The sequence below is a fragment of the Pelophylax lessonae genome (assembly GCF_965119305.1).
Source record: "Pelophylax lessonae genome assembly, chromosome: 11".
Taxonomy (NCBI): Eukaryota; Metazoa; Chordata; class Amphibia; order Anura; family Ranidae; genus Pelophylax; species Pelophylax lessonae.
Genome location: NC_138778.1, coordinates 22131661 through 22156330, shown reverse-complemented (window position 1 = coordinate 22156330; position 24670 = coordinate 22131661). Strand labels below are relative to the sequence as shown.

At 46.8% G+C, this 24670-nt stretch overlaps 1 protein-coding gene and 1 long non-coding RNA gene across 5 annotated transcripts in view; both read left to right on the top strand.

The window, feature by feature from the left end:
- The window catches only part of KCNJ16 (potassium inwardly rectifying channel subfamily J member 16), a 63979-nt gene extending 41696 nt beyond the window's left edge, over positions 1-22283 (top strand). For 3 of the 4 annotated variants that reach the window (XM_082271812.1, XM_082271815.1, XM_082271814.1), the window contains exon 2: positions 20735-22283. In XM_082271812.1, coding sequence (XP_082127938.1) covers positions 20788-22164 — 1377 coding nt within the window. In that variant the 5' untranslated portion in view covers positions 20735-20787 and the 3' untranslated portion in view covers positions 22165-22283. Of the gene's footprint in view, positions 1-4034; positions 4167-20734 lie in introns of those variants that run through there. The other variant, XM_082271813.1, reaches the window with a different exon arrangement.
- LOC309566615 lies at positions 20129-22664 on the top strand. The gene is made up of 2 exons (XR_014225886.1): positions 20129-20178; positions 22528-22664. It is a non-coding gene; the product is annotated as an uncharacterized lncRNA (long non-coding RNA).
- Positions 22665-24670: the final 2006 nt, after the last annotated feature.

Here is a 24670-nt window from a genome sequence, read left to right as displayed (position 1 = left end):
AGCCTTCCCTCTCCATCTCCAACAATGAGCCTTCCCTCCCCACTTCCATCAATGAGCCTTCCCTCCCCACCACCATCAATGAGCCTTCCCTCTCCACCTCCAGCAATGAGCTTTTCCTCTCCACCTCCAGCAATGAGCCTTACCTCTCCACCTCCATCAATGAGCCTTCCATCCCCACCTCCATCAATGAGCCTTCCCTCCCCACCTCCATCAATGAGCCTTCCCTCTCCACGTCCAGCAATGAGCCTTCCCTCTCCACGTCCAGCAATGAGCCTTCCCTCTCCACCTCCAACAATGAGCCTTCCCTCTCCACCTCCATCAGTGAGCCTTCCATCTCCACCTCCATCAAAGAGCCTTCCATCTCCACCTCCATCAGTGCGCCTTCCCTACCCACCTCCATCAATGAGCCTTCCCTCCTCACCTGCACCAATGAGCCTTCCCTCTCCACCTCCATCAACGAGCCTTCCCTCTCCACGTCCAGCAATGAGCCTTCCCTCTCCACCTCCAACAATGAGCCTTCCCTCTCCACCTCCATCAGTGAGCCTTCCCTCTCCACCTCCATCAATGAGCCTTCCATCCCCACCTCCAGCAATAAGTAGTTCCTCCCCACCTCCATCAATGAGCCTTCCATCCCCACCTCCATCAATCCCAGTTGCCTAGACATTACAATTTTTCCCTTGTCAAAGTCGCTCAAATCCTTACACTTGCTCATTCTTTGAATTTCACAGACAACATGTTTACTTAGTGCCCAATATATCCCACCCACTTTCAGGTGCCATCAGATAATCCACGCTATTCACTTTACCTGTCAGTGGTCAGAATAATCGGTGTATAACCTCTGGGGAATGTAAAGAATGGAGGGGAAGTTGTACAGAACCCCAGATTGGTATCGGGAATATGTTAGTGGGGGAGTGAGTCAGAGAGAAGGAGGACAATGCTAGTGACACCAATCACAGCGGGGACAACAAATGTTCCAATACATCTGACGATCAATCTCCCAGAAGTGCTTGGCCAGTGGTGGTCTCCTGTCCGCAAATATGGCACACACCAGCAGTGCTGCTGCCAAAGGAAAAAAAGACAACCTGAAAATACACAAGAAGAGCCAGACCCACGAGCGTTCCTCTGGAAAACATGGCGGAGTGGTGGAAACATCTGGACATTGAACATTAGGAAGGAAAAACATTCTGTGAGTTGGGACAAAACCCAACCTGAAAACCGCATGACACTCTGCGGCGCTCCACTCAGGATTCTCGGCGTGTTTGGGTGATTAGAGAGGAATGGATGGATTGTGGCTACTGGGATCAGCACAAGCTGGGACTGGACGGAGAATCCCAGGATTTGAAGGTGTTCCGGGCGTCTACCTGCTGAACAAAACATCCATTCTGCATGTTCCGGCATAACGCCTGATTATTATCATTAGATGTAAAGTGATCCTCAAAGAAGATTTACCAGTCTGACATGTCACAGTGCACAGCGACAGAATACACGCCGGGTCACACTTGTCATCTTCCTACCAACAGGATTGTATGCAGCTTAGGAAAAATAAAAAGCTGTTCTTGATTTCCAATCCAGTGACTTTGACTAGGCTGAGACAATGTCATCAGTCTGCTGCAGGCAGGAGGGAGCATTTCCTCAGTCTCCCCTTCCCCAGTGATCGGACTGTACATTGTACCTTTGTAGAAGGCAGGAGGAATCATTTCCTCAGTCTCCCCTTCTCCAGTGATCAGACTGTATATTGTAACTTTATAGAAGTAAGGAGGAGTGTTGCATTTCCTAGACCAGGGGTCCCAAAACTTTCGATAGAAAGGGCAAGTTTACTGCAAGTTTACTGTTCTTCAGACTTTAGGAGGGCCTGGACTGTGGCCAGTGGGAGTAGAAAAGGTCCTGACGTCAGCGGAAAAAAATAATACCCCATTGATTGTTTCAGTGAGAGTAATTGCTCCTCATTATTGGTGTAAGTGAATTGTGCCCCAACGTTGATATAATTGAGCCCCATTATTGGTGTCAGTGATAGGAATATTGCCCCATCATTAATGTCATTGGGCTCCACTGTTGGTGTTAGTGGTAGAAATATTTCCCATCATGATGTCATTGGGCCCCACTGTTGGTGTCAGTGGTAGGAATTTTGCCCCATCATTGATGTCATTGGGCCCAACTGTTGGTGTCAGTGGAAGGAATTTTGCCCCATCATAAATGTCATTGGGCCCCACTGTTGGTGTCAGTGGTAGGAATATTGCCCCATCATTGATGACATTGGGCCCCACTGTTGGTGTCAGTGGTAGGAATATTGCCCCATTATTGATATCATTGGGTCCCACTGTTGGTGTCAGTGGTAGGAATATTGCCCCATCGTTGATGTCATTGGGCCCCATTGTTGGTGTCAGTGGTAGGAATTTTGCCCCATTGTTGATGTCATTGGGCCCCACTGTTGGTGTCAGTGGTAGGAATATTGCCCCATCAGATGTCATTGGGCTCCACTGTTGGTGTCAGTGGTAGGAATTTTGCCTCATTATTGATGTAATTGGGCCCCACTGTTGGCGTCAGTGGTAGGAATATTGCCCCATCGTTGATGTCATTGGGCCCCACTGTTGGTGTCAGTGGTAGGAATTTTGTCCCATCGTCAATGTCATTGGGCCCCACTGTTGGTGTCAGTGGTATGAATTTTGTCCCATCATTGATGTCATTGAGCCCCACTGTTGGTGTCAGTGGTAGCAATTTTGCCCCATCATCAATGTCATTGGGCCCCACTGTAGGTGTCAGTGGTATGAATTTTGTCCCATCATTGATGTCATTGGGCCCCACTGTTAGTGTCAGTGGTAGGAATTTTGCCCCATCATCGATGACATTGGGCCTTACTGTTGGTGTCAGTGGTAGGAATTTTGCCCCATCATTGGGTCATTGGAAGGAAATGTGCCCCCCTCATTGGTGTCAGTGAGGGGAATTATGTCCCATTGTTGGTATCAGGTGATGAAACACTGCCAGAGGGGCCAAAAAAAAAAGCAAGCTAAGGGCAACATCTGGCCCCCAGGCCGCCGTTTGGAGACCACTGTCCTAGACCGTTGCACTAATATGGTAACATGAAAAAATGGAACTATCACTATTTTATTCATTAGGCTCCTTTCACAGGGGGCGGACCGTATTTTGATCCGCTCCGGCATTTTTTTATTTTTTTACGGACACGGATGACACAAGTATGTCCGCATATCATCCCATCCGTTTGCGGATGATATACGGACATAATGTATGTCTATGGGATTGCGGATGTCAGCGGATGACACCGCTGACATCCGATTTTGCGTCCTTTCCGTTTTTGAAACGGAAGGAAAATAGGGTTCTGTTCCGTTCCAAAAAACGGAACAGAACTGAAAGGACGCAAATCGGATGTCAGCGGATGACATCCGCTGACATCCGCAATCCCATTGACATGCATTATGTCCGTATATCACCCGCAAACGGATGGGGTGATATACGGGCATATGGAGCGCCCGTGTGAAATGACCCTTAGATTCCGGTTCACACTACGGCGATCCGACTTAGGGGGCGATCTGTGAAGTCACGTGCACCGCAACTTAAGTACGACTTGCACGGACTTCATAAAATGTCTATGCAAGTCGCTCCAGGTCGCCCCGAAGTTGTACAGGACCCTTTTTCTAAGTCGGAGCGACTTGTGTCGATCCTATTAGAACCGTTCCTGTACTACACTATGGGACGCGACGGTGCGTAACTTGTCAGGCTGACCAAGTCGCCTGACAAGTCATACCAGTGTGAATGGAGACTTAGAGTTTCGGAAAGTATATAATATTGGGGATTTTATGTAATCTTCAGGCCTAAAATGTTTTTTTAAAACATGTAAACAAAAAGGGGAAAAAATAGTTAACAGGACATGTGAGAAGCTCTGTGTCTTGCGATGTCTCGGAATGGGGAAATACAAATTGACACATCTTATTCTGAAACATTGTAGCTCCACCCAAACTTGGCAACAGCCAAGTGATGTTTGAGAAACGACAACGCTTGGGAACATTTCTAAAGAAAGAGCCACGCCTGGCACCTCGGCACCAATCCCGTAATTTTCATTATGGCACCTCGGGAGAGGTAAACATCTCATTATCTGCTGTCGCTGAGGATGGCAGGAGGAGTAGGAACTCTCCCGAGTGACTGAGGATCAGGTAGGTGACACAACGAAAGATCCATCTTCTTCGCCTGTAAAGCTTCATTTTAGGTGGTATGTGTTGGCCAGTAGGGATGATCGAACGGTTCGGGTAGACGATCGGTTCGACCCGAACATTGACTGTTCGAAATTCGGCAACCAGAACTGACCAAAATGCAATGGGACAGGAACTGGGCTTTAAAAGCCTGTGATTGGACCAGAAACATTAGTACAAGCCAATTGAGGGGGCAGGAGGATGCTAGGAATGTGATTGGAGTGACTACACATATATGTGTGTGTGTATATACCCCTATACAGAAGTTCAGATGTTATGCCTGCCTCCAAAGATGCCCAAAAAATGCCCAATAAACGCCTGCAACAACACACCTGGGCGTTTTTGTTGCAGGCGTTTATTGGGCATTTTTTGGGCGTCTTTGGAGGCAGGCATAACATCTGAACTTCTGTATAGGGGTATATATACACACACACACACATATATGTATATATACGCACACACATATACTGTAGGTGTGATAGGAGCGGAACCCCATCCCTGCGCTAATAAAAATTCTAAGAAAAAATATTATTTTTTTCTGGTTCTGGACATGCTACAGAGCTGAAACTTCACAGGTACATTTTTTAGACCCCCCAGATACTAAATCCAAAGAAATCTCATTTTTTTTTTCAATAATTTTTTCAATAATTGGCTCTCTATCAAAAACGACATTTTTTAAGAACTTTTTTGTGTGTTTAATAGTCCCTGGGGCATGACCCAGAACCCTAGGCACTTTTTAGGGGCATTTATTGGGTTTTAGGGCTTCAAAATGGTGTTTTTTAATTACCGAAGTTCGGGTCCCATTGATTTCAATGGGGTTCTGGAATCCGGACCCGAATTTTCGGGGAGTTCGGGTGTGCTGGTCGAACCAAACTTTTCAAAAGTTTGATCATCCCTATTGGCCAGTTCCACATTATCAAAGGCCACTAAACACAAATTACATAATTTCACAAATGAGTTTGTATGGGAGAGTTTTTAACCACTTGCGGACCGCAATACGTACACTATATTACCCAAAGTATTGGGGCGCCTGGCTTTACACGCACATGTAATGGCATCCCAGTCTTAGTCCGTAGGGTTCAATATTGAGTTGGCCCACCCTTTGCAGCTTTAACAGATTCAACTCTTCTGGGAAGGCTGCCCACAAGGTTTAGGAGTGTGTCTATGGGAATGTTTGACCGTTCTTCCAGAAGCACATTTGTGAGGTCAGGCACTGATGTGGACAAGAAGGCCTAGTTTGCAGTCTGCGCTCAAATTCATCCCAAAGGTGTTCTATATCGGGTTGAGGTCAGGAATCTGTGCAGGCCAATCAAGCTCCTCCACTCCAAACTCGCTCATCCATGTCTTTATGTATCTTGCTTGGTGCACTGTTCCATATATTTTGGTGGAGGGGGGAATATGATGTGGGGTTGTGAGGAATAGTGCCCCATCATTGGTGTCAGTGGGAGGAATAGTGCCCCATCATTGGTGTCAGTGGGAGAAATAGTGCCCCATCATTGTTGTCAGTGGGAGAAATAGTGCCCCATCATTGGTGTCAGTGGGAGAAATAGTGCCCCATCATTGGTGTCAGTGGGAGGAATAGTGCCCCATCATTGATATCAGTGGGAGGAATAGTGCCCCATCATTGGTGTCAGTGTGAGAAATAATGCCCCATCATTGGTGTCAGTGGGAGGAATAGTGCCCCATCATTGGTGTCAGTGCAAGAAATAGTGCCCCATCATTTGTATCAGTGTGAGAAATAGTGCCCCATCATTGGTGTCAGTGGGAGAAATAGTGCCCCATCATTGGTGTCAGTGGGAGGAATAGTGCACCATCATTGATATCGGTGGGAGGAATAGTGCCCCATCATTGTTGTCAGTGCAAGAAATAGTGCCCCCCATCATTTATATCAGTGGGAGAAATAGTGCCCCATCATTGGTGTCAGTGGGAGTAATAGTGCCCCATCATTGGTGTCAGTGGGAGAAATAGTGCCCCATCATTGGTGTCAGTGGGAGGAATAGTGCCCCATCATTGGTGTCAGTGCAAGAAATAGTGGCCCATCATTTGTATCAGTGGGAGAAATAGTGCCCCATCATTGGTGTCAGTGGGAGGAATAGTGCCCCATCATTGGTGTCAGTGCAAGAAATAGTGCCCCATCATTGGTATCAGTGGAAGAAATAGTGTCCCATCATTGGTGTCAGTGGGAGGAATAGTGCCCCATCATTGGTGTCAGTGGGATTAATAGTGCCCCATCATTGGTGTCAGTGGGAGGAATAGTGCCCCTATTATTGGTATCAATAGGAGGAATAGTTCCCCATCATTAGTATCAGTGGGAGGAAGAGTGCTCCATTGTTGGTGTCAGTAGGTGGAATAGTACCCAAGGGCCAGATAAAGGGCCACATCTGGCCCCCAGACTGTAGTTTGGAGACCACTGTATTTAACTATGGGGTGGATTTACTAATGGAAAATAGACTGTACACTTTGCAAGTGCAGATGCACTAATTTCCCCCAGAGCTTAGTGAATGCGATGAAACTTCACTTTGTAAAGAATACCCAATCAGGTGCAAGAAAAATAAAAAATAAAAAACAGCATTTTGTCTGCACATGATTGGATGATGGAAATTAGCAGAGCTTTACCACATTCACTAAGCTCCTCATCCCCTTGGTATAGTTTGAGGAGATTCTCACTATATCAAGGTGTGCTGATCACTATACCAAGGTGTGCTGGTCACTATAGCAAGGTGTGCTGGTCACTATACAAGGGTGTGCTGGTCACGATACCAAGGTGTGCTGGTCATTATACCAAGGTGTGCTGGTCACTATAGCAAGGTGTGCTGGTCACTATAGCAAGGTGTGCTGGTCATTATACCAAGGTGTGCTGGTCACTATACCAAGGTGTGCTGGTCACTATAGCAAGGTGTGCTGGTCACTATACCAAGGTGTGCTGATTATTATACCAAGGTGTGCTGATCACTATACCAAGGTGTGCTGATCATTATACCAAGGTGTGCTGGTCACTATACAAGGGTGTGCTGGTCACTATACAAGAGTGTGCTGATCACTATACCAAGGTGTGCTGATCACTATACCAAGGTGTGCTGGTCACTATACCAAGGTGTGCTGATCATTATACCAAGGTGTGCTGGTCACTATACCAAGGTTTGCTGGTCACTATACCAAGGTGTGCTGATCATTATACCAAGGTGTGCTGGTCACTATACAAGGGTGTGCTGGTCACTATACCAAGGTGTGCTGGTCACTATACCAAGGTGTGCTGGTCACTATACAAGGGTGTGCTGGTCACTATACCAGGGTGTGCTGGTCACTATACCAAGGTGTGCTGGTCACTATACCAGGGTGTGCTGGTCACTATACCAAGGTGTGCTGGTCACTATACAAGGATGTGCTGGGGGAAATCCCTAATTTACGCTGATTGTACGCTGGCGCCATCCACCAATTCACTACAGCACTCTACACAAATGGGGGCAAGCCTGTAAGGGGAGCAATGGATATGATTATATGCCATTATCTCTGGAGAAGGACTCTTTGCTGGGGTCTGGATAGTTGGCATTTTTATTGAGTCACATGGCTCATAGCAGATGGAAGATGTCTGTCCAGTTGGTTGTCAGTATCCATATAACCATTCAGCTGAGTTTGTTCTTTAAAGTTGAAGATGTTTTGAAGCTTCTTCAAGCTATTCTTCAGTTTTAATGAGTGTCAGGGAGATCCCCCAACATTTATAGCCATCTCCTAAAACACATTAATCTAGTAACCCAACATTTATAGTCACCCCTTAAGACACCTTCATCCAATCACCATTGAAGGTGTAGATGTTGATCATCCAAGAACAGGATGGGAGGTGTGAGAGTTACGGAACCCCCCTGTTCTTGTTCCATAATCCCATCCTTGGTACTGTGGTCTGCATAGGTGGCATTCCTTTGAGTCACATGGCAGACGGAAGACTGCCCAAGGACACTAGCAACAAAATGAGAGTGGGAGGAGTTATACTGGGCTGTCCTTGGTTGTCAGCATCCAAATAACCTGATGGTGGAGGTACAACTCAATCATCTAAGACTAATCCTGTGTCCTGTTATGGATGATTAGAAAAGGTCTAGCTAGCCTAAGGCGAGGAGACCCAAGAAACATTCAGAATGCTCTGCGATTTCTTGTCCAAACATATTCAGAGCTGATACCTTTTCCCGCAGTCTGTGAGTCTCGGAATATAGGCTGCAAGGGGTTTGATTGGCAAACCTGTCCCTGACTGGATAACATTTTCTCTTTGTCCTACCGCATTCACATCAGATTGCTGGCTTAATAAAAATACACATGCTTGTAAAAATATAATTAGTCCGGAACAGCCTGTACCGCCGTGGAATATGCAACGGACTTTAAAGGCTTTTAGTCGATATTGGAAGAACGTTCTGTTTAGGGTCCACAGACAACCGCTGCTTTCAGGGCTCCTGTTTGCTTCATGTTTATGGCTTAAAAAGGGAAACGCGGAGTATTTATAGCGGGAACGAATTGTCGGGTCATTTGGTAGCGTTTACCCGAAGTTAATAATAATGACTTTCACATTTGTATATGTTGGCCTTCGCTCACTGGTGATGGGATTTTGACATTTTTTCCCCCCCAAAAAAAGAAAAAGAATTTCAGCTTGCAGTAGAAGACTGAGTGCTTGTCTCCCCGACTGCCTTCAAGCACCTTCAAGCCCTCTAAGTTTTCATGTTTGATACTTCCAGGAGTGTCCTCCAAAAAGTCTGTGTCCCCTTCTGCATGCAATGGTTCCTCACGCCTGACCCATTTCACTATTGTGTCTTAGAGGCCGGTGGAAGAAGCCATGATGTGCAGTGGGGGAAGCAGGCAACACTCTCAGGAAGGTGTTAAATACTGAGGACTTTGTGCGTTAAAGATAGTAGAGTTCAGACTCACTGCCCTCCACAAAACTAAGAATCCAATGTCTTCCTTACAAGGGAGCAATTTTTTCGATTTTTTTGGGGAAAGCTTGGAAGTAGATCTAAACTCTAACTGGAGGGCATTCAATTTGCTATTGCAGCTCTTAAATTAACAATTACCCTTTATTTTTATGTTTTTCCTAAATGTAGCACCCTCTAGTGTGCAACTAGTTAAGGTAAATTTAGTTTATTACTCATGGTAGCTGTGTGAGTCTGTAATTAGGTCGGGCTACTGCAGGTCATGTTCAATGGCTCTACATGGTAGGTCTCTGGTACCTTACCCTGGATCTTGAAGCTTGGAGATGCTTCTGGAAGTTAGTGGGCGGAGGCCAGGAGGTCCTGATCTGCATACTTGAGGGAATGTGGCCAATCCCCAGGCAGAAGGCACTGGCAGGGTGGCTGGATTAGCCCTTAAAGAGGAAGTAAACCCTCCTCTGTAACTTTTACCTATAGGTAAGCCTATATTAAGGCTTAAAGTGGAGTTCCGGGCACAAAAACTATATTTTTTTTTTGTGCCCCTCCGCTAGTTCGACATTACCTGAAAAGGAATTGGATAGTTTTTTTTTTTTTTGTTTACTCCCCTTTTAATTGAAGATCGTAAATACTCACCTCAGAGTACTTCCTCCCTCGGCGCCGCGGCTCACCCCGTCACTTCCTGTCTCGCTATGATTCCTGGGAGCTGAACGTCATCGCTCCCAGGAATCAATGCGGCGGCACCGGCCCCGCTCGTCATTTCCGGTGCGACGACGCATTCCCTGCTAAACAGTTTCTGGGCATGCCCAGAAGCTGTGTAGGAATGCGGCGCCGCACCGGAAGTGACGAGAGGGCCCGGTGCAGGCGCATTCTGGGAGAAGAGGACACGGAAGAGGACGCAGAAGAGGATCGCGCTGGCTTCAGCTGCCCACAACAGAGATGGCAACGCTGTAGAAGAAATTTTATAAGTGAGTATTTCTTCTTGCAGGTAAGTGCGAACCGGGACAGATCAGAGGCTAGCCATTGTGGAATGTACTAGCCCTGACTGTCCCGGGGGTATGTTCATTGAAAAAATGTTTTTGTGCCCGGAACTCCGCTTTAAATTAACAATTAGCCTTTTTTTATGTTTTTCCTAAATGTAGCACCCTCCAGTGTGCAAATAGTTTAGATAAATTTAGTTTATGACTCACGAGTAGCTGTGTGAGTCTGTAACTAGGTCGGGCTACTGCAGGTCATGTTCAATGGCTCTACAGGGTAGGTCTCTGGTACCTTACCCTGGATCTTGAAGCTTGGAGATGCTTTTGGAAGTTAGTGGGCGGAGGCCAGGAGGTCTTGATCTGCATACTTGAGGGAATGTGGCCAATCCCCAGACAGAAGGCACTGGCAGGGTGGCTGGATTAGCCCTTAAATATTGTGAGGCCTGGCTAGCAAGGGAGATGGGTGGAAGATGGAGTGGTGAGGTTGCTGTCGTATGGCCTGGCAGGGGGACCCTGGGTCTGGAGGCTCTGCCTCCAGGCAGGAGCTGAGGAAAGGAAGGAGAGGAAAGCCTAAGAGAGGAATCTCCATTGATTTTGGGTCTTGTAGAGAAGACATCCGGGCTGGTATGGGAGTTAGAGGCCTAAACAGAAGCCTTGACCAGGGAGAAAGGGACAACGTGAGGACCTCAGCACATCCAGGGGCATACAAGGAGAGCAGCTGCAAGACAAAGCATAGTTTCCAGGGACAGCGTTGTGCTAAATCCCAATCCCTTGTCCTGGGACATTCTTTAGAGCAGCCAGGTGGGCTGGTAGTATCTGCAAGCGTCAGAACGGTGTGAGGTTCTGCTGAGGAGACATGATACTCCTGCATACAGTTTGCAACTTTGTGCTGTTTTCCTAAAGGAGACTGAGAGCTCCTGGTTCTTAAAGAACCTTGCCACTGATCCAAAGAGATTGTGTTTATTCCAGAGGGAGTACAGTCCAGGATTTTGTGTACATAGAGAAGGGGCCTGTCCTCCTCTAATGTACAATATTTTGCCAAAAGTATTGGGACATGCTGTGTGGCAGAACTGCGTAGATCTCGGGTCTGGATGTACAAATGCAAACCTTTTTGCAGGTAAATAAAATTTAGCTGTAAGTCTCCCTGCTTCCTGCGATTTGCCATTCCTGCCGCGATCCTCTGCAGCTTCACCGCGGCTCACAACTGGTTAATCGTCCCTCCGCTGATCTGTCCCATGACGTGCTAAGTCGGCGGAATCTCTGTAGATCTGGAGTGAAATAAAAAAAAAAAAGAGACAAATAATTGGCGGTTCCTCTGCGTTTTTTTTTTTTTCTCTGAGCGGCGTCTGGTTTCACTTTGAAGAATTGAATGTCACGGTGTTTGTTTCTCTAAGATTATTCTGGTGCAAATTGCGGCCCGGTTGCATGACTTTAAAGTTTGTGCAAGCGTCTGCAGCCGCGCGCTATTTACGTCTGAGCCCGACGTGTTTAAATAGAAATTCTTTTGTTGTCATATTTAACTTTATTGAGGTTTGGAATTCCTGACGAATCGGAATTCATTTGACGTTATAGAGCCCTGAATGTTATTGCCGTGTCTGGGCCGGGCGCGCCGTGCCGCGATCTGCCACCCGCTGGGGATTGTTCATGTCCTGCTGAACGGTGCGTGTGCGCGCGTGAGAGATTCTTTGGGCGCAGCGGGGCGCGTGGTGGGCACTCAGGATTTCTTGGCATACTTATACTTGTACCTGAGACCAGGGCTGTGGTTAGAATTCACGGGGCCCTCTACAGCTTACCTGGCAGGGCTCCCTTTCCCCGTCCGAAAGTGACTGACAGACATGGATTTATCAGTCCCTTTCTCTGTAACCTCAGCAGCACAGATGGATGAATAGGAAGTGCTCAGAGGCTTCCTGTTCATTCACAAACTGAAGCATAGTAAACACAGTTTTCTATGCTTCAGCGATGAATGGACACAGGAATGATTGGTACAGATCGCTCACTGTTACATAGTTTGTGAGGTTGAAAAAAGACATCCGTCCATCCAGTTCAACCTATGATGTGTGTGTGATTTAATGTTAAACGTACATTGCATACCCCTGTATGTTGTACATTGTATACCCCTGTATGTTGTACATTGTATACCCCTGTATGTTGTACATTGTATACCCCTGTATGTTGTGGTCTTTAAGGTGCCCATCTAATAGTTTTTTGAAGCTATTGATGTTCCCTGCTGATACCACTGCTTGTGGAAGAGAATTCCACATCCTTACTGCTCTGACAGTAAAGAACCCCTTACGTACTTTTAGGTTAAACAGCCTTTCCTCTAGTTTTAGTGAGTGGCCACGTGTCTTATTGTATTTCCTTTCTCTGAATAGTGTGTTCCTTATGCTAGGGTCGCCAGTACAGTATTTGTACATTGATATCATATCCCCCCTCAATCGTCTCTTCTCCAGAGAGAATAAGTTCAGTGCTTGTAGTCTTTCCTCATAGCTGATGGTCCTCCATTTCCCTAATTATTTTTGTTGCCCTTCTCTGGACTCTTTCCAGTTCCAGCACATCCTTCCTGAGGACCGGTGCCCAGAACTGGACAGCATACTCCAGATGTGGCCGGACCAGAGTCTTGTAGAGCGGGAGAATAATCTCTTTATTTCTGGAGTGAATCCCCTTTTTTATACATCCCAGTATTCTGTTGGCTTTGCTTGCAGCGGCTTGGCATTGCATGCCACTGCCAAGCCTGTTGTCTACCAGTACCCCCAGGTCCTTTTCCATCCTAGACCCACCCAGAGGTTCCCCCCCTAGTGAGTAGCTTGCTTTCTGGTTTCTGGCCCCCAAGTGCATTACTTTACATTTTTCAACATTAAACCTCATCTGCCATGTAGTTGCCCACCCCATTATTTTGTTCAGATCTGTTTGTAAGGTTTCCACATCCTGTATAGAAGATATTGGCATGCTTAGTTTAGTATCGTCCGCAAATACTGCCTGGCACCATGGAGCTCGATTAGCATTTGCCTTTGAACACCAGAATTGGAAGGTCCTCCACTGGTGCCCTGTTCTTATCACAGATGAGAGCAGGTTCACCCTGAGCACATGTGAAAGGGTCTGGAGAAGCCGTGAGAACGTTATTCTGCCTGTAACATCGTTCAGTATGACCGGTTTGGTGGTGGGTCAGTGATGGTCTGGGGAGGCATCTCCATGGAGGGACACACAGACCTCTACAGGATAGACAATGGCACCCTGACTGCCATTAGGTATCGGGATGAAATCCTTGGACCCATTGTCAGTCCCTGCACTGGTGTAGTGGATCCTGGGTTCCTCCTGGTGCATAAAAATGCCCGGCCTCATGTGGCGAGAGTATGCAGCCAGTTCCTGGAGGATGAAGGAATTGATACCATTAAATGGCCCCCACACTCGCCTGACCTAAATCCAATAGAACACCTCTTGGACATTATGTTTCGGTCCATCCGACACCGCCAGGTTGCACCTCAATCTGTTCAGGAGCTCAGGGATGCCCTGGTCCAGATCTGGGAGGAAATACCCCAGGACACCATCCATCGTCTCATTAGAATCATGCCCGGAAGTTTTCAGGCATGCATACAAGAACATGGGGGCCATACAAACTACTGAGGACCATTTTTTGAGTTGCTGCAATGAAATTTCAGCAAAATGGACTAGCCTTCTACATCATTTTTTCACTTTGATTTTTGGGGTGTCTTCAGCCCTCTGTAGGGTGATATTTTTTATTTCCATCAAACGATGTGGCATCCTTTCCTTCCTAACATCTTACCCAGTCCATACCAGTATAGATCCTAACACATTACCCAGTCCATACCAGTATAGATATCCAGCATGAGATTTTTCTCCATTGAGATCTGATGTGTTTTCAAAGTGTTCCTTTCATTTTTTTGAGCAGTGTATTTGTACCTGCTGACTTTTACTTTTTTTTGGGGGAGAGCCTGGAGCTCTTCTTTACCTACAGTATAAGAGGGGAAGGAGACAAGATCAGTACCCTTCCTGCACAAGGAGAAAGAGAGAGCAGAGCTGTGGAGGGGGCTAGCAGGCCACACCCACTACAGGCTGCCTGCAGAAAACTACAGGAGGGGGCGGAGACAAGACCAGTCCCTCTGAACAAGGAGAAAGAGAAAGCAGAGCTGTGGGAGGAGCCTAGCAGGGCACAACCACTACAGCCTGCAGAAAACTATGGGAGGGGTGGAGACAAGACCAGTTCCCCTGCACAAGGAGAGAGAGAGCAAACCTGTAGGAGGTGCTCAACAGGCTCCACCCACTACAGGCTGCCTGCAGAAAACTGCAGGAGGGGGCGAAGACAAGACCAGTCCCCCTGCTCAAGGAAAGAGCAAAGCTGTAGGAGGGGTTCAATAGGCTCCACCTACTACAGGCTGCCTGCAGAAGACTACAGGAGGGGGTGGAGACAAGACCAGTCCCCCTGCATAAGGAGAGAGAGCAAAGCTGTGGAAGGGGCCTAGCAGGCCACACCCACTACAGGCTGCCAGCAGAAAAGTTCAGGAGAGTCAGAGACAAGACCAGTCACCCTGCACAAGGAGAGAGAGAGCAAAGCTGTGGGATGGGTTTAATAGGCTCCACCCACTACAGGTTGCCTGCAGAAAACTACAGGAGGGGGCGGAGACTAGACCAGTCCCCCTGCATAAGGAGAGAGAGCACAGCTGTAGGAGGGGTTCAATAGGCTCCACCCACTACAGGTTGCCTGCAGAAAACTACAGGAGGGGGCGGAGACAAGACCAGTCCCCCTGCATAAGGAGAAAGAGAGAGCAATGCTGTGGGAGGGGCCTAACAGGCCACGCCCACTAAAGACTGCCTGCAGAAAACTATGCGAGAGGGTGGAGACAAGACCAGTCCCCCTGCATAAGGAGAAAGAGAGAGCAATGCTGTGGGAGGGGCCTAGCAGGCCACGCCCACTAAAGACTGCCTGCAGAAAACTATGCGGGAGGGTGGAGACAAGACCAGTCCCCCTGCACAAGGAGAGGGAGCAGAGCTGTGGGAGGGGTTCAACAGGCTCCACCCACGACAGGCTGCCTGCAGAAAACTACAGGAGGGGGTGGAAACAAGACCAGTCCCCTTGCACAAGGAGGGAGTACAGAGCTGTGGGAGGGGCCTAGCAGGCCACACCCACTAAAGGCTGCCTGCAGAAAACTATGGGAGGGGGTAGAGACAAGACCAGCCCCCCTGCGCAAAGAGAGAGAGAGAGAGAGAGAGAGAGCAGAGGGGTGGGAGGAGCCTAGCAGGCCACACCTACTATAGGCTGCCTGCAGAAAACTACAGGAGAGGGCGGAGAAAAGACCAGTCCCCCTGCACAAGGAGAGGGAGCAGAGCTGAGGGAGGGGTTCAACAGGCTCCACCCACTAAAGGCTGCCTGCAGAAAACTACAGGAGGGGGTGGAGACAAGACCAGTCCCCCTGCATAAGGAGAGAGAGCAAAGCTGTGGAAGGGGCCTAGCAGGCCACACCCACTACAGGCTGCCAGCAGAAAAGTTCAGGAGAGTCAGAGACAAGACCAGTCACCCTGCACAAGGAGAGAGAGAGCAAAGCTGTGGGATGGGTTTAATAGGCTCCACCCACTACAGGTTGCCTGCAGAAAACTACAGGAGGGGGCGGAGACAAGACCAGTCCCCCTGCATAAGGAGAGAGAGCAAAGCTGTAGGAGGGATTCAATAGGCTCCACCCACTACAGGTTGCCTGCAGAAAACTACAGGAGGGGGCGGAGACAAGACCAGTCCCCCTGCATAAGGAGAAAGAGAGAGCAATGCTGTGGGAGGGGCCTAGCAGGCCACGCCCACTAAAGACTGCCTGCAGAAAACTATGCGAGAGGGTGGAGACAAGACCAGTCCCCCTGCACAAGGAGAGAGAGCAGAGCTGTGGGAGGGGTTCAACAGGCTCCACCCACGACAGGCTGCCTGCAGAAAACTACAGGAGGGGGTGGAAACAAGACCAGTCCCCTTGCATAAGGAGGGAGAACAGAGCTGTGGGAGGGGCCTAGCAGGCCACACCCACTAAAGGCTGCCTGCAGAAAACTATGGGAGGGGGTAGAGACAAGACCAGCCCCCCTGCACAAAGAGAGAGAGAGAGAGAGAGAGAGAGAGCAGAGGGGTGGGAGGAGCCTAGCAGGCCACACCTACTATAGGCTGCCTGCAGAAAACTACAGGAGAGGGCGGAGAAAAGACCAGTCCCCCTGCACAAGGAGAGAGAGCAGCAGTGAGCGGTCTTTATTACAGGAAGTCTCACACTGGATTACTGAACAGATCTGGAAGCTCACTGATATTCAAGACACATAATGAACGGAATTATTATCCCGGGGTTCAGATTTATAGAACGGCACACTAAATGTGAGATTTTCCTTTAATATTATAATTCTTTTGAAATCCGAGATAAAGAATTACAAAAAAAAAAAAAGATAATCCAGCTGCATTCCCGAAATTCATCCAGAAAACGTCTAATCTGCATCACTCGGCATCTTCTGGTGACAAAATCGCTGTCTGTACCGAGGAATAATTGGTTGCTATATTGGGTGCCGCGTTCCCCCCCCCTCCCCCGGCTGAGCCGTACAGCTGCAGATTCTGAGCGATGTCATCAATTAGAGAAATGTTCCTTTTCCATCTTCTTCTCTCCTCTCCGTGTCGGTGGGACATGAAAAGCAGAGAATTCGGAACAGAGAACTTCTTTTCAGGAAATTTGCTGCATTTGAAATCTTCCCTTCAGTCTGGCACAGTTGTATCGGCTCCTCTCCCGGACTGAAACGGCTTCCTCTGATTTCACTGCACACTGTGAGCTTCTCACAACGTGCATTAGAAGCTGCAGCAAGTCACATGGAGCCCGCCTCCTGGCTGGAGGACATCCAGCATCATCTAGCTTTTTCTTCCCCAGCCTAAATGTCCCTGGCCCTGCCCTTTTCATTCATTGGATGTCAGTTCTTTCAATCATAGTGGCTCAGCATCACATGTGGGTGTTACCTATGGTGGTTTGTATGCAAATAAAGCCTGTCTAGAACCGCCCACTCCTCCAGACTGACACCCACCCATCAAGGCATTTTGATATTTGCATAGCTCCGCCCACTGCTTGTTTTAGGACTGAGAGCTCCTGAGAGGAGTACTGAGGCCGGGCGCTGTGATGTTTTCAGGAAGCCATGCATAGCACCCTGCTGTCCCCTCCAACCTGCATTTGCCTAGAGAAATACAGAGACCACGTGATGACATCACTGGGTCTAAAATAAGGTATGCAATCAGCATTGGTGTCAGTGGATGCAATAATAACCACCATCATTGGTGTCGGTGAACGCAATAATAACCACCATCATTGGTGTCAGTGAGTGGAGTTATAACCCACATCGTTGGTATCAGTGAATGCAATAAAAACCTTCATCATTGTTGTCAGTGGACACAATAATAGCCCCCGTGATTGGTATCAGTGAATGCAGTTATAACCCCCGTCATTAGAATCCTCATCATTGGTGTCATTGAATGCAATAGTAACCGCCGTCATTGGTATTAGTGGCTGTAGTAATAACCCCCTTTCATTGGTGACAGTGGACGCAATGGTGACCCCCATCATTGGTGTCAGTGGATGCAATAATACACCCATCATTGGTGTGGGTGGACTCAATAATAACCCCCCATCATTGAAATCAATGGATAAGATTATTAACCCCAGCATTGGTATCAGTTGATGAAATAATAAACCCTGCCATTGGTATCAGTTGATGCAATAATAACCCTCGTCATTGGTGTCAATGGACGCAATATTGACCCCCCGTCATTGGAGTCAGTGGATGCAATAATAACCCTCGTCATTGGTGTCAATGGACGCAATATTGACCCCCGTCATTGGTGTCAATGGACGCAATATTGACCCCCGTCATTGGTGTCAATGGACGCAAGAAATAACCCCCGTCATTGGTGTCAATGGACGCAATATTGACCCCCCGTCATTGGTGTCAGTGGATGCAATAATAACCCCCATCATTGGTGTCAACGGATGCAATAATTACCCCAGTCATTGGTGTCAATGGACACAATAATGACCCCCGTCATTGGTGTCAACAGACGCAATAATGACACCCGTCATTGTTGTCAATGGACGCAATATTGAACCCCAGTCATTGGAGTCAGTGGATGCAATAACGACCCCCGTCATTGGTGTCAATGGACGCAATATTGACCCCCAGTCATTGGTGTCAATGGACACAATAATGACCCCGTCATTGGTGTTAATGGATGCAATAATAACCCCCGTCATTGGTGTCAATGGACGCAATATTGACCCCCGTCATTGGTGTCAACAGACGCAATAATGACACCCGTCATTGTTGTCAATGGACGCAATATTGACCCCCAGTCATTGGAGTCAGTGGATGCAATAACGACCCCCGTCATTGGTGTCAATGGATGCAATAATAACCCCCGTCATTGGTGTCAATGGACGCAATAATGACCCCCATCATTGGTGTCAATGGACACAATAATGACCCCCGACATTGGTGTCAGTGGACGCCGTAATGACCCCCGTCATTGGTGTCAATGGACGCAATAATGACTCTTCTTGGAGTGGTGACATTATCTAGCACGTTCAGAAGAACAATGCAAGTGAAAAAATTTAGTTTATGGAAATAAAAAAGAAGAATTTATAATGCTGTGTTTCTCTGTGCTTTTACCTGCAGTGTTTTAAGCTGGTGACAGGTTCACTTTAATACTGGCCAACATACTCAATGGGAATGGCAGACAGACCATCCAATAATTGCTTACATTATATCTAGAACCAAATTCTTGATGGAGTACAGGAATGGTAAAAACCTTTTTAGCTTTTTTTTTTTTTGCCATCTGTGTGTTTAAATACACTTTTTGAAGTGGTGCAATTCCAAAATAAGGTTCATGTCTACATAAAACTGAAACAGGGTCCATATATTTCTACCTAACTAGGAGTTCCCCTTTAAGGTGGCCACAGAACACTGAAGCCCCCACCCCTCCCTCTCGGTAATTGGCCAACCAGTAGCTTGTGATTTAAGCTGATTTATTCCCCGATGTTTGCGGTTCTTTCTAAATAAACTTTGTTTCCACCAGTCAACATGAAAACAATTAGAACGGCAAACATGTTTTCCATTTCAGATCCCCTCCGTCTTTTCTGTATTTGTTTTCTGCATGTCGGTTGTAGGCGCTTCGCGGGAAAAAAATGTATGAATGAATTATTCCAGTCCCTATGTGAAAAGAGCGCCGCAAAGAATATTCTCAGCGCAACGGCGCGCTAATCTTCCCAATGTGTACAGCCAAACGGATTGCCTCCAACAGCACCTTTACAGTCCTTTAACCCAAGGAAACTATTATGGTTTTGTAACAATTTTAATGAATTCTTAAAGAGTTTATATCCTTTACAACAAATGTTACATATATATATATCGACCGATATCGTTTTTCTAATGCCGATACCAATATTTTGGTCATCGGATATCGGTATCAGCCGATATCTGCCGATATTTTCGGACATGTAAAAATGCTTTTTTATTTTTTTTTCCTCACAGGTACTCCTAGTGGAGGGATCTGGGGGTCTAAAGGTTGGGGGGAGATGGGTCAGCTCAGTTGGGGCTGACCGGGGCAGAAGAGTCTCCAGTGGGGCATGGAACCGGCCTCTGCTCAGACACAGTTTACACCATCCATGCTGGGGGGGGGAGTCCTGCGCTTTGTCCTTGTCCTCAACCCGCAATCAGTAGGTCAGCAGCAGGGACTTTTTACTTCACTTCACCAGGAATCCTTTAGGCATGTCTGTGGCAGAAGCGGTGCAGCCTTTTTACGGGGCATCAGAGTGGCCCAGTGGGCAATTGCCCCCCTGCCCCTTGGCCCACTCTTCCCCTGCTTGGGGCTTAATTTTAGTTTGGGCATTTACAAGTTTTTTTGTTTGTTTTTTTAACATTGCTATGCAATTTTTTATGTAATTTCTTCTGGTTCATAAACATGGTGAGGTACTATACCAGGGGTATCCAAACTTTCTAAACAAAGGGCCAGGTTACTGTCCTTAAGACTTTAGGGAGCCTAGACTGTGGACACTAGGAGTAGATAATGCCTCAGGGTTGGTGGTCAGTGGGGTAAAAAATTACATAGCTCCCCTGTGGTTAGGTGGAGGATAAACAGTTCCCAATCATTGGCATTAGTGGAAGGAATAGGGCCCCCATCATTAGTGTCAGTGGGAGGAAAAGTGCCCCCGTCATTGGTGTCAGTGGGAGGAATAGTGCCCCATCGTTGGTGTCAGTGGGAGGGTTGGTGGGTTGACCATTATATAAAAGAGTCTTTGTAAGTCTTTACACATGCAGCATTAAGCTCCGGGTCACCATATTACATCACAAGGTCAACATCTCCTTTAAACTTAGTCAACATGAGATACACCCCATTTTCTGCCCACCCATTGAACTGAAACAAGGCCTTTGCTTGTTATTTGCTACCATTCATAGGATACTGATGGTTGACCCTCATATAGAAAAGGATCATTGGAAGTCTTTTCATATGCAGTGTTAACCTCCAAGTCATATTACATTATAAGGTCAACATCTCCTAAATACACTGACTTGGTCAACATGAGATACACCCCATTTTCTGCCAACTACTGTTAAATACTAACAACAATGCATTTTTCTTCTTTTATAGATATTAAATGAATAGAGAACCATTTTGGTGGAAAATTGGCCTTTGACGTCAAGATGAGCCACACTACTGATACCTGGAGGCTGGTGAACATGAAAGAGAGCACCTGGCACCAACACAGTGTAGTATGCAAACGGTCCTTCCAGACCCGCTTCATGCAGAAGGATGGAAGCTGCAACGTTTACTTCAAGAGTATCCTTGGGGAGTGGGAAAGCTATGTGGTGGACATCTTTACCACACTGGTAGATATGAAGTGGCGTCACATGCTTATCATCTTCACCTTATCGTACATTCTGTCATGGCTGTTGTTTGGCTTCGTCTTTTGGATTATAGCTCTTCAGCATGGCGATCTAAAAAACATGGACATAGCTCCTTGTGTTGACAATGTGCGCTCATTTGTAGGGGCGTTCTTATTTTCCTTGGAGACGCAAACAACCATCGGTTATGGATACCGCTGCGTAACAGAGGAATGCCCCGTGGCGATTATAATGGTAACCATCCAGTCAGTATTAAGCTGCATCATTGACACTTTTATCATTGGGGCAGCAATGGCCAAGATGGCCACGGCCCGCAAAAGAGCACAGACTATACGCTTTAGTTACTGTGCTCTTGTAGGGATACGGGATGGCAAACTGTGTCTCATGTGGCGTGTTGGTGACTTTCGAACAAACCATGTCGTTGAAGGAAATGTACGAGCTCAGCTTCTGCGTTATCACGAAGACCATGAGAAAGGGATCACCATGGAATACAAAGACCTAAAACTGGTGAATGACCAAATAATATTGGTTACACCAGTCACTGTAGTCCATGTTATTGACCAAGACAGTCCTCTGTATGCTCTGGATCGTAAAGCCTTGGCTGCAGACAGATTTGAGATCTTGGTTACTTTCATATACACGGGTGACTCCACTGGAACATCTCACCAGTCTCGAACATCCTACCTCCCACGGGAAATCCTCTGGGGTTTCAGGTTCAACAATATCTTGCAGGCCAAGAAGAAATATTACAAGGTGGACTGTGAACAGTTTGAGGAAATGACCGAGTACTATGCCCCATTTTGCAGTGCCAAACAGCTTGACATAAATGCCATGCCCGCTAGTCCAACCATAAGCTCAGCGCCTAAAAGGTTCACCTTCGAGATAACTCCAAAACAAGAACAGAATGCGTTATCCAGTAAGAACAAGTCTGCAAGCTCATTGACCAACATCTTACACATTTCTGAATCAACAGACTCTATGCTTAATGATTTATCTAAAGTAGCGTCCACAAGCTCAATGCCCAATGGGTCATTAAACATGTCACAGAATATGGCAAGCATGGCATCTCTTGGTACTGTAGAGGACAATAAAGAAAACTTAACAGAATATAACATAAGACAGGACATCGAGGACAAGTCTTATCAAAGGGTCTTCCAGACTTTGAGTAATATGTAGAGTATATACAGTGTTTGAGTATAACATTTTTGATTACTATACCGTAAAATTGAATCATGTAGAGTCCTTATTTTGCACCTTTTAGGAAAGCTTCAGTATGTTAGCCATGAATAATAGTGTTCCATTGACAGTCAGCCAAAACAGTAGCATGAACTGCTTTCTCCTTGGGATCAATTTTTGGCAAGGGCATTTACAATTTATTTTTTTACATTCCTATGTTATTTTTGTGTAATTTTTTTTTTGTGGCTCATAAACACCAAAAGGAAATACTCAAAGGGCCAGTATACTGTCCTTCAGACATTAGGGGGGCTGGACTGTGGACAGTGGGAGAATATAATGCCACAGGGTTGGTGGTCAGGGGAGTAAAAAATTACATAGCACCCCTGTGGTTAGGTGGAGTAGGAATCGTTTCCAATCATTAGTACTAACGGGAGGAATAGTGCCCCCATCATTGGTGTCAGTTGGAGGAATAGTGTCCCATTGTTGGTGTCAATGGGAGGGTTAGTGCCCCATCATTGGTGTCAGTGGGAGGATTCGAGCCCCATCTTTGGTGTCAGAGGGAGAATTTATGCCCCATTGATGGTGTCAGTTGGAGAGTTAGTGCCCCATCATTGGTGAAAGTGGGAGGAATAGTGCCCCATGTTTGGTGTCAGTGGGAGGATTAGAGCCCCATGTTTGGTGTCAGAGGAAGAATGTATGCCCCATTGATGGTGTCAGTTGGAGAGTTAGTGCCCCATCATTGGTGAAAGTGGGAGGATTAGAGCCCCGTCTTTGGTGTCAGAGGAAGAATTTATGCCCCATTGATGGTGTCAGTTGGAGAGTTAGTGCCCCATCATTGGTGAAAGTGGGAGGAATAGTGCCCCATGTTTGGTGTCAGTGGGAGGATTAAAGGATTAGAGCCCCATGTTTGGTGTCAGAGGAAGAATGTATGCCCCATTGATGGTGTCAGTTGGAGAGTTAGTGCCCCATCATTGGTGAAAGTGGGAGGAATAGTGCCCCATCTTTGGTGTCAGTGGGAGGATTAAAGGATTAGAGCCCCATGTTTTGTGTCAGAGGAAGAATGTATGCCCCATTGATGGTGTCAGTTGGAGAGTTAGTGCCCCATCATTGGTGAAAGTGGGAGGAATAGAGCCCCATCTTTGGTGTAAAAGGAAGAATTTATGCTCCATCATTGATGTCAGTGGGAGGAATAGTGTCCCAAGGAGTGGAAATAGGCAAGCAAAGAGTCACATTCTGCCCGCAGGCATGCAGTTTTGAGGTCACTGTACTATACTGTTTGCTTTTATCTGGAAATTGTACATTGACTATATAGGATGTGTACTTCTTGGTCCTAGCAGTCTTTCCCAGGCACTGGAATAGGAGAAGATCAGGGTTCTATGAGCACAAGGTAGTTATTCATTATGACTGGTCTCAGAAGTCTTTTATGTTACCAAGTGGGCAACGAACAAGGTGGCAAAAACTTCCAAATCATTATTGTTATTGGTTCTGATACATCAGGAATTGATATTTTACTTTTGAGCAGATACTAACATGCCAAACCACCTCTTGGTATATATTGCATATACATCAATTACCAGTTCTGCCTTTATTTGCAGCCATCACAGAGAGCTCCCCCTCTCTTCATTGGACTTTCCTTACATTTACATCTCAGAGAAGGCAAAAGGAAACTTAAGACCCCCATGTTGAGGCAGGAACATTGCTGGTACAGTCTGTCTGCTATAACTTCTCTGGCAATGGCAGAGGGTGGTCCATGCACATCGTGGGTCCTTTGTCTTCTCTGGCAATGGCAAAGGATGATCCTTACTGGAGAGTGGAGGAGTACTGTGAGTCCAAGCTACATAATGACACACCCCCAGAGGGCATGTCCATGACTCCCTGAGTTCACAGGAAATGGGCAGGATGGCGCTGGGTGGGCAGAGACCATGACTGATGGTGCCATTTAGATATCGTATCAGAAGATATGGAGTCACCAGCACTCCAAATATATGTTTCACCCATTTGTGATAGGAGGGCGGAGGCAGCGGCATGTAGAGGAACCAATCCCTCCATGCAGCTTCTGAATGCCCGCTTCTCCTCTTCTCCCTGCTGCAGACATTCAGCAGAATGGAAGACATCCGTTCCTCTACATGCTGCTACCGCCATCTTCCTATCGCTGTCCTGCTGCCCTGGTCCCCTGTGTGCTTCCCTGGCCCCCCGCATCGCTACTGGGTTTTTTAATTCATTCATAGCTGAGGCATAGTAAAATGTGTTTACTATGCCTCAATTTATGAATGAATGGGAAGCTCTGTGCAGAACATTTCCTGTCCATTCATTCTGTGCAGCAGAGGCTGCAGAGAAAGGCACTGATAAATCTGTCCTCAGTCTCTTTCTCTGTCTCTCTTTAGACCCCTGGTACTTCACCAAAGAACCCCAATGGGGGTCCTAAAAAATATGTAAAAAATGCTAAAAAATAAAATAGTAAAAAATAAATAAATAAACAAAAGAACAAAAATAAAAAACTACTGAC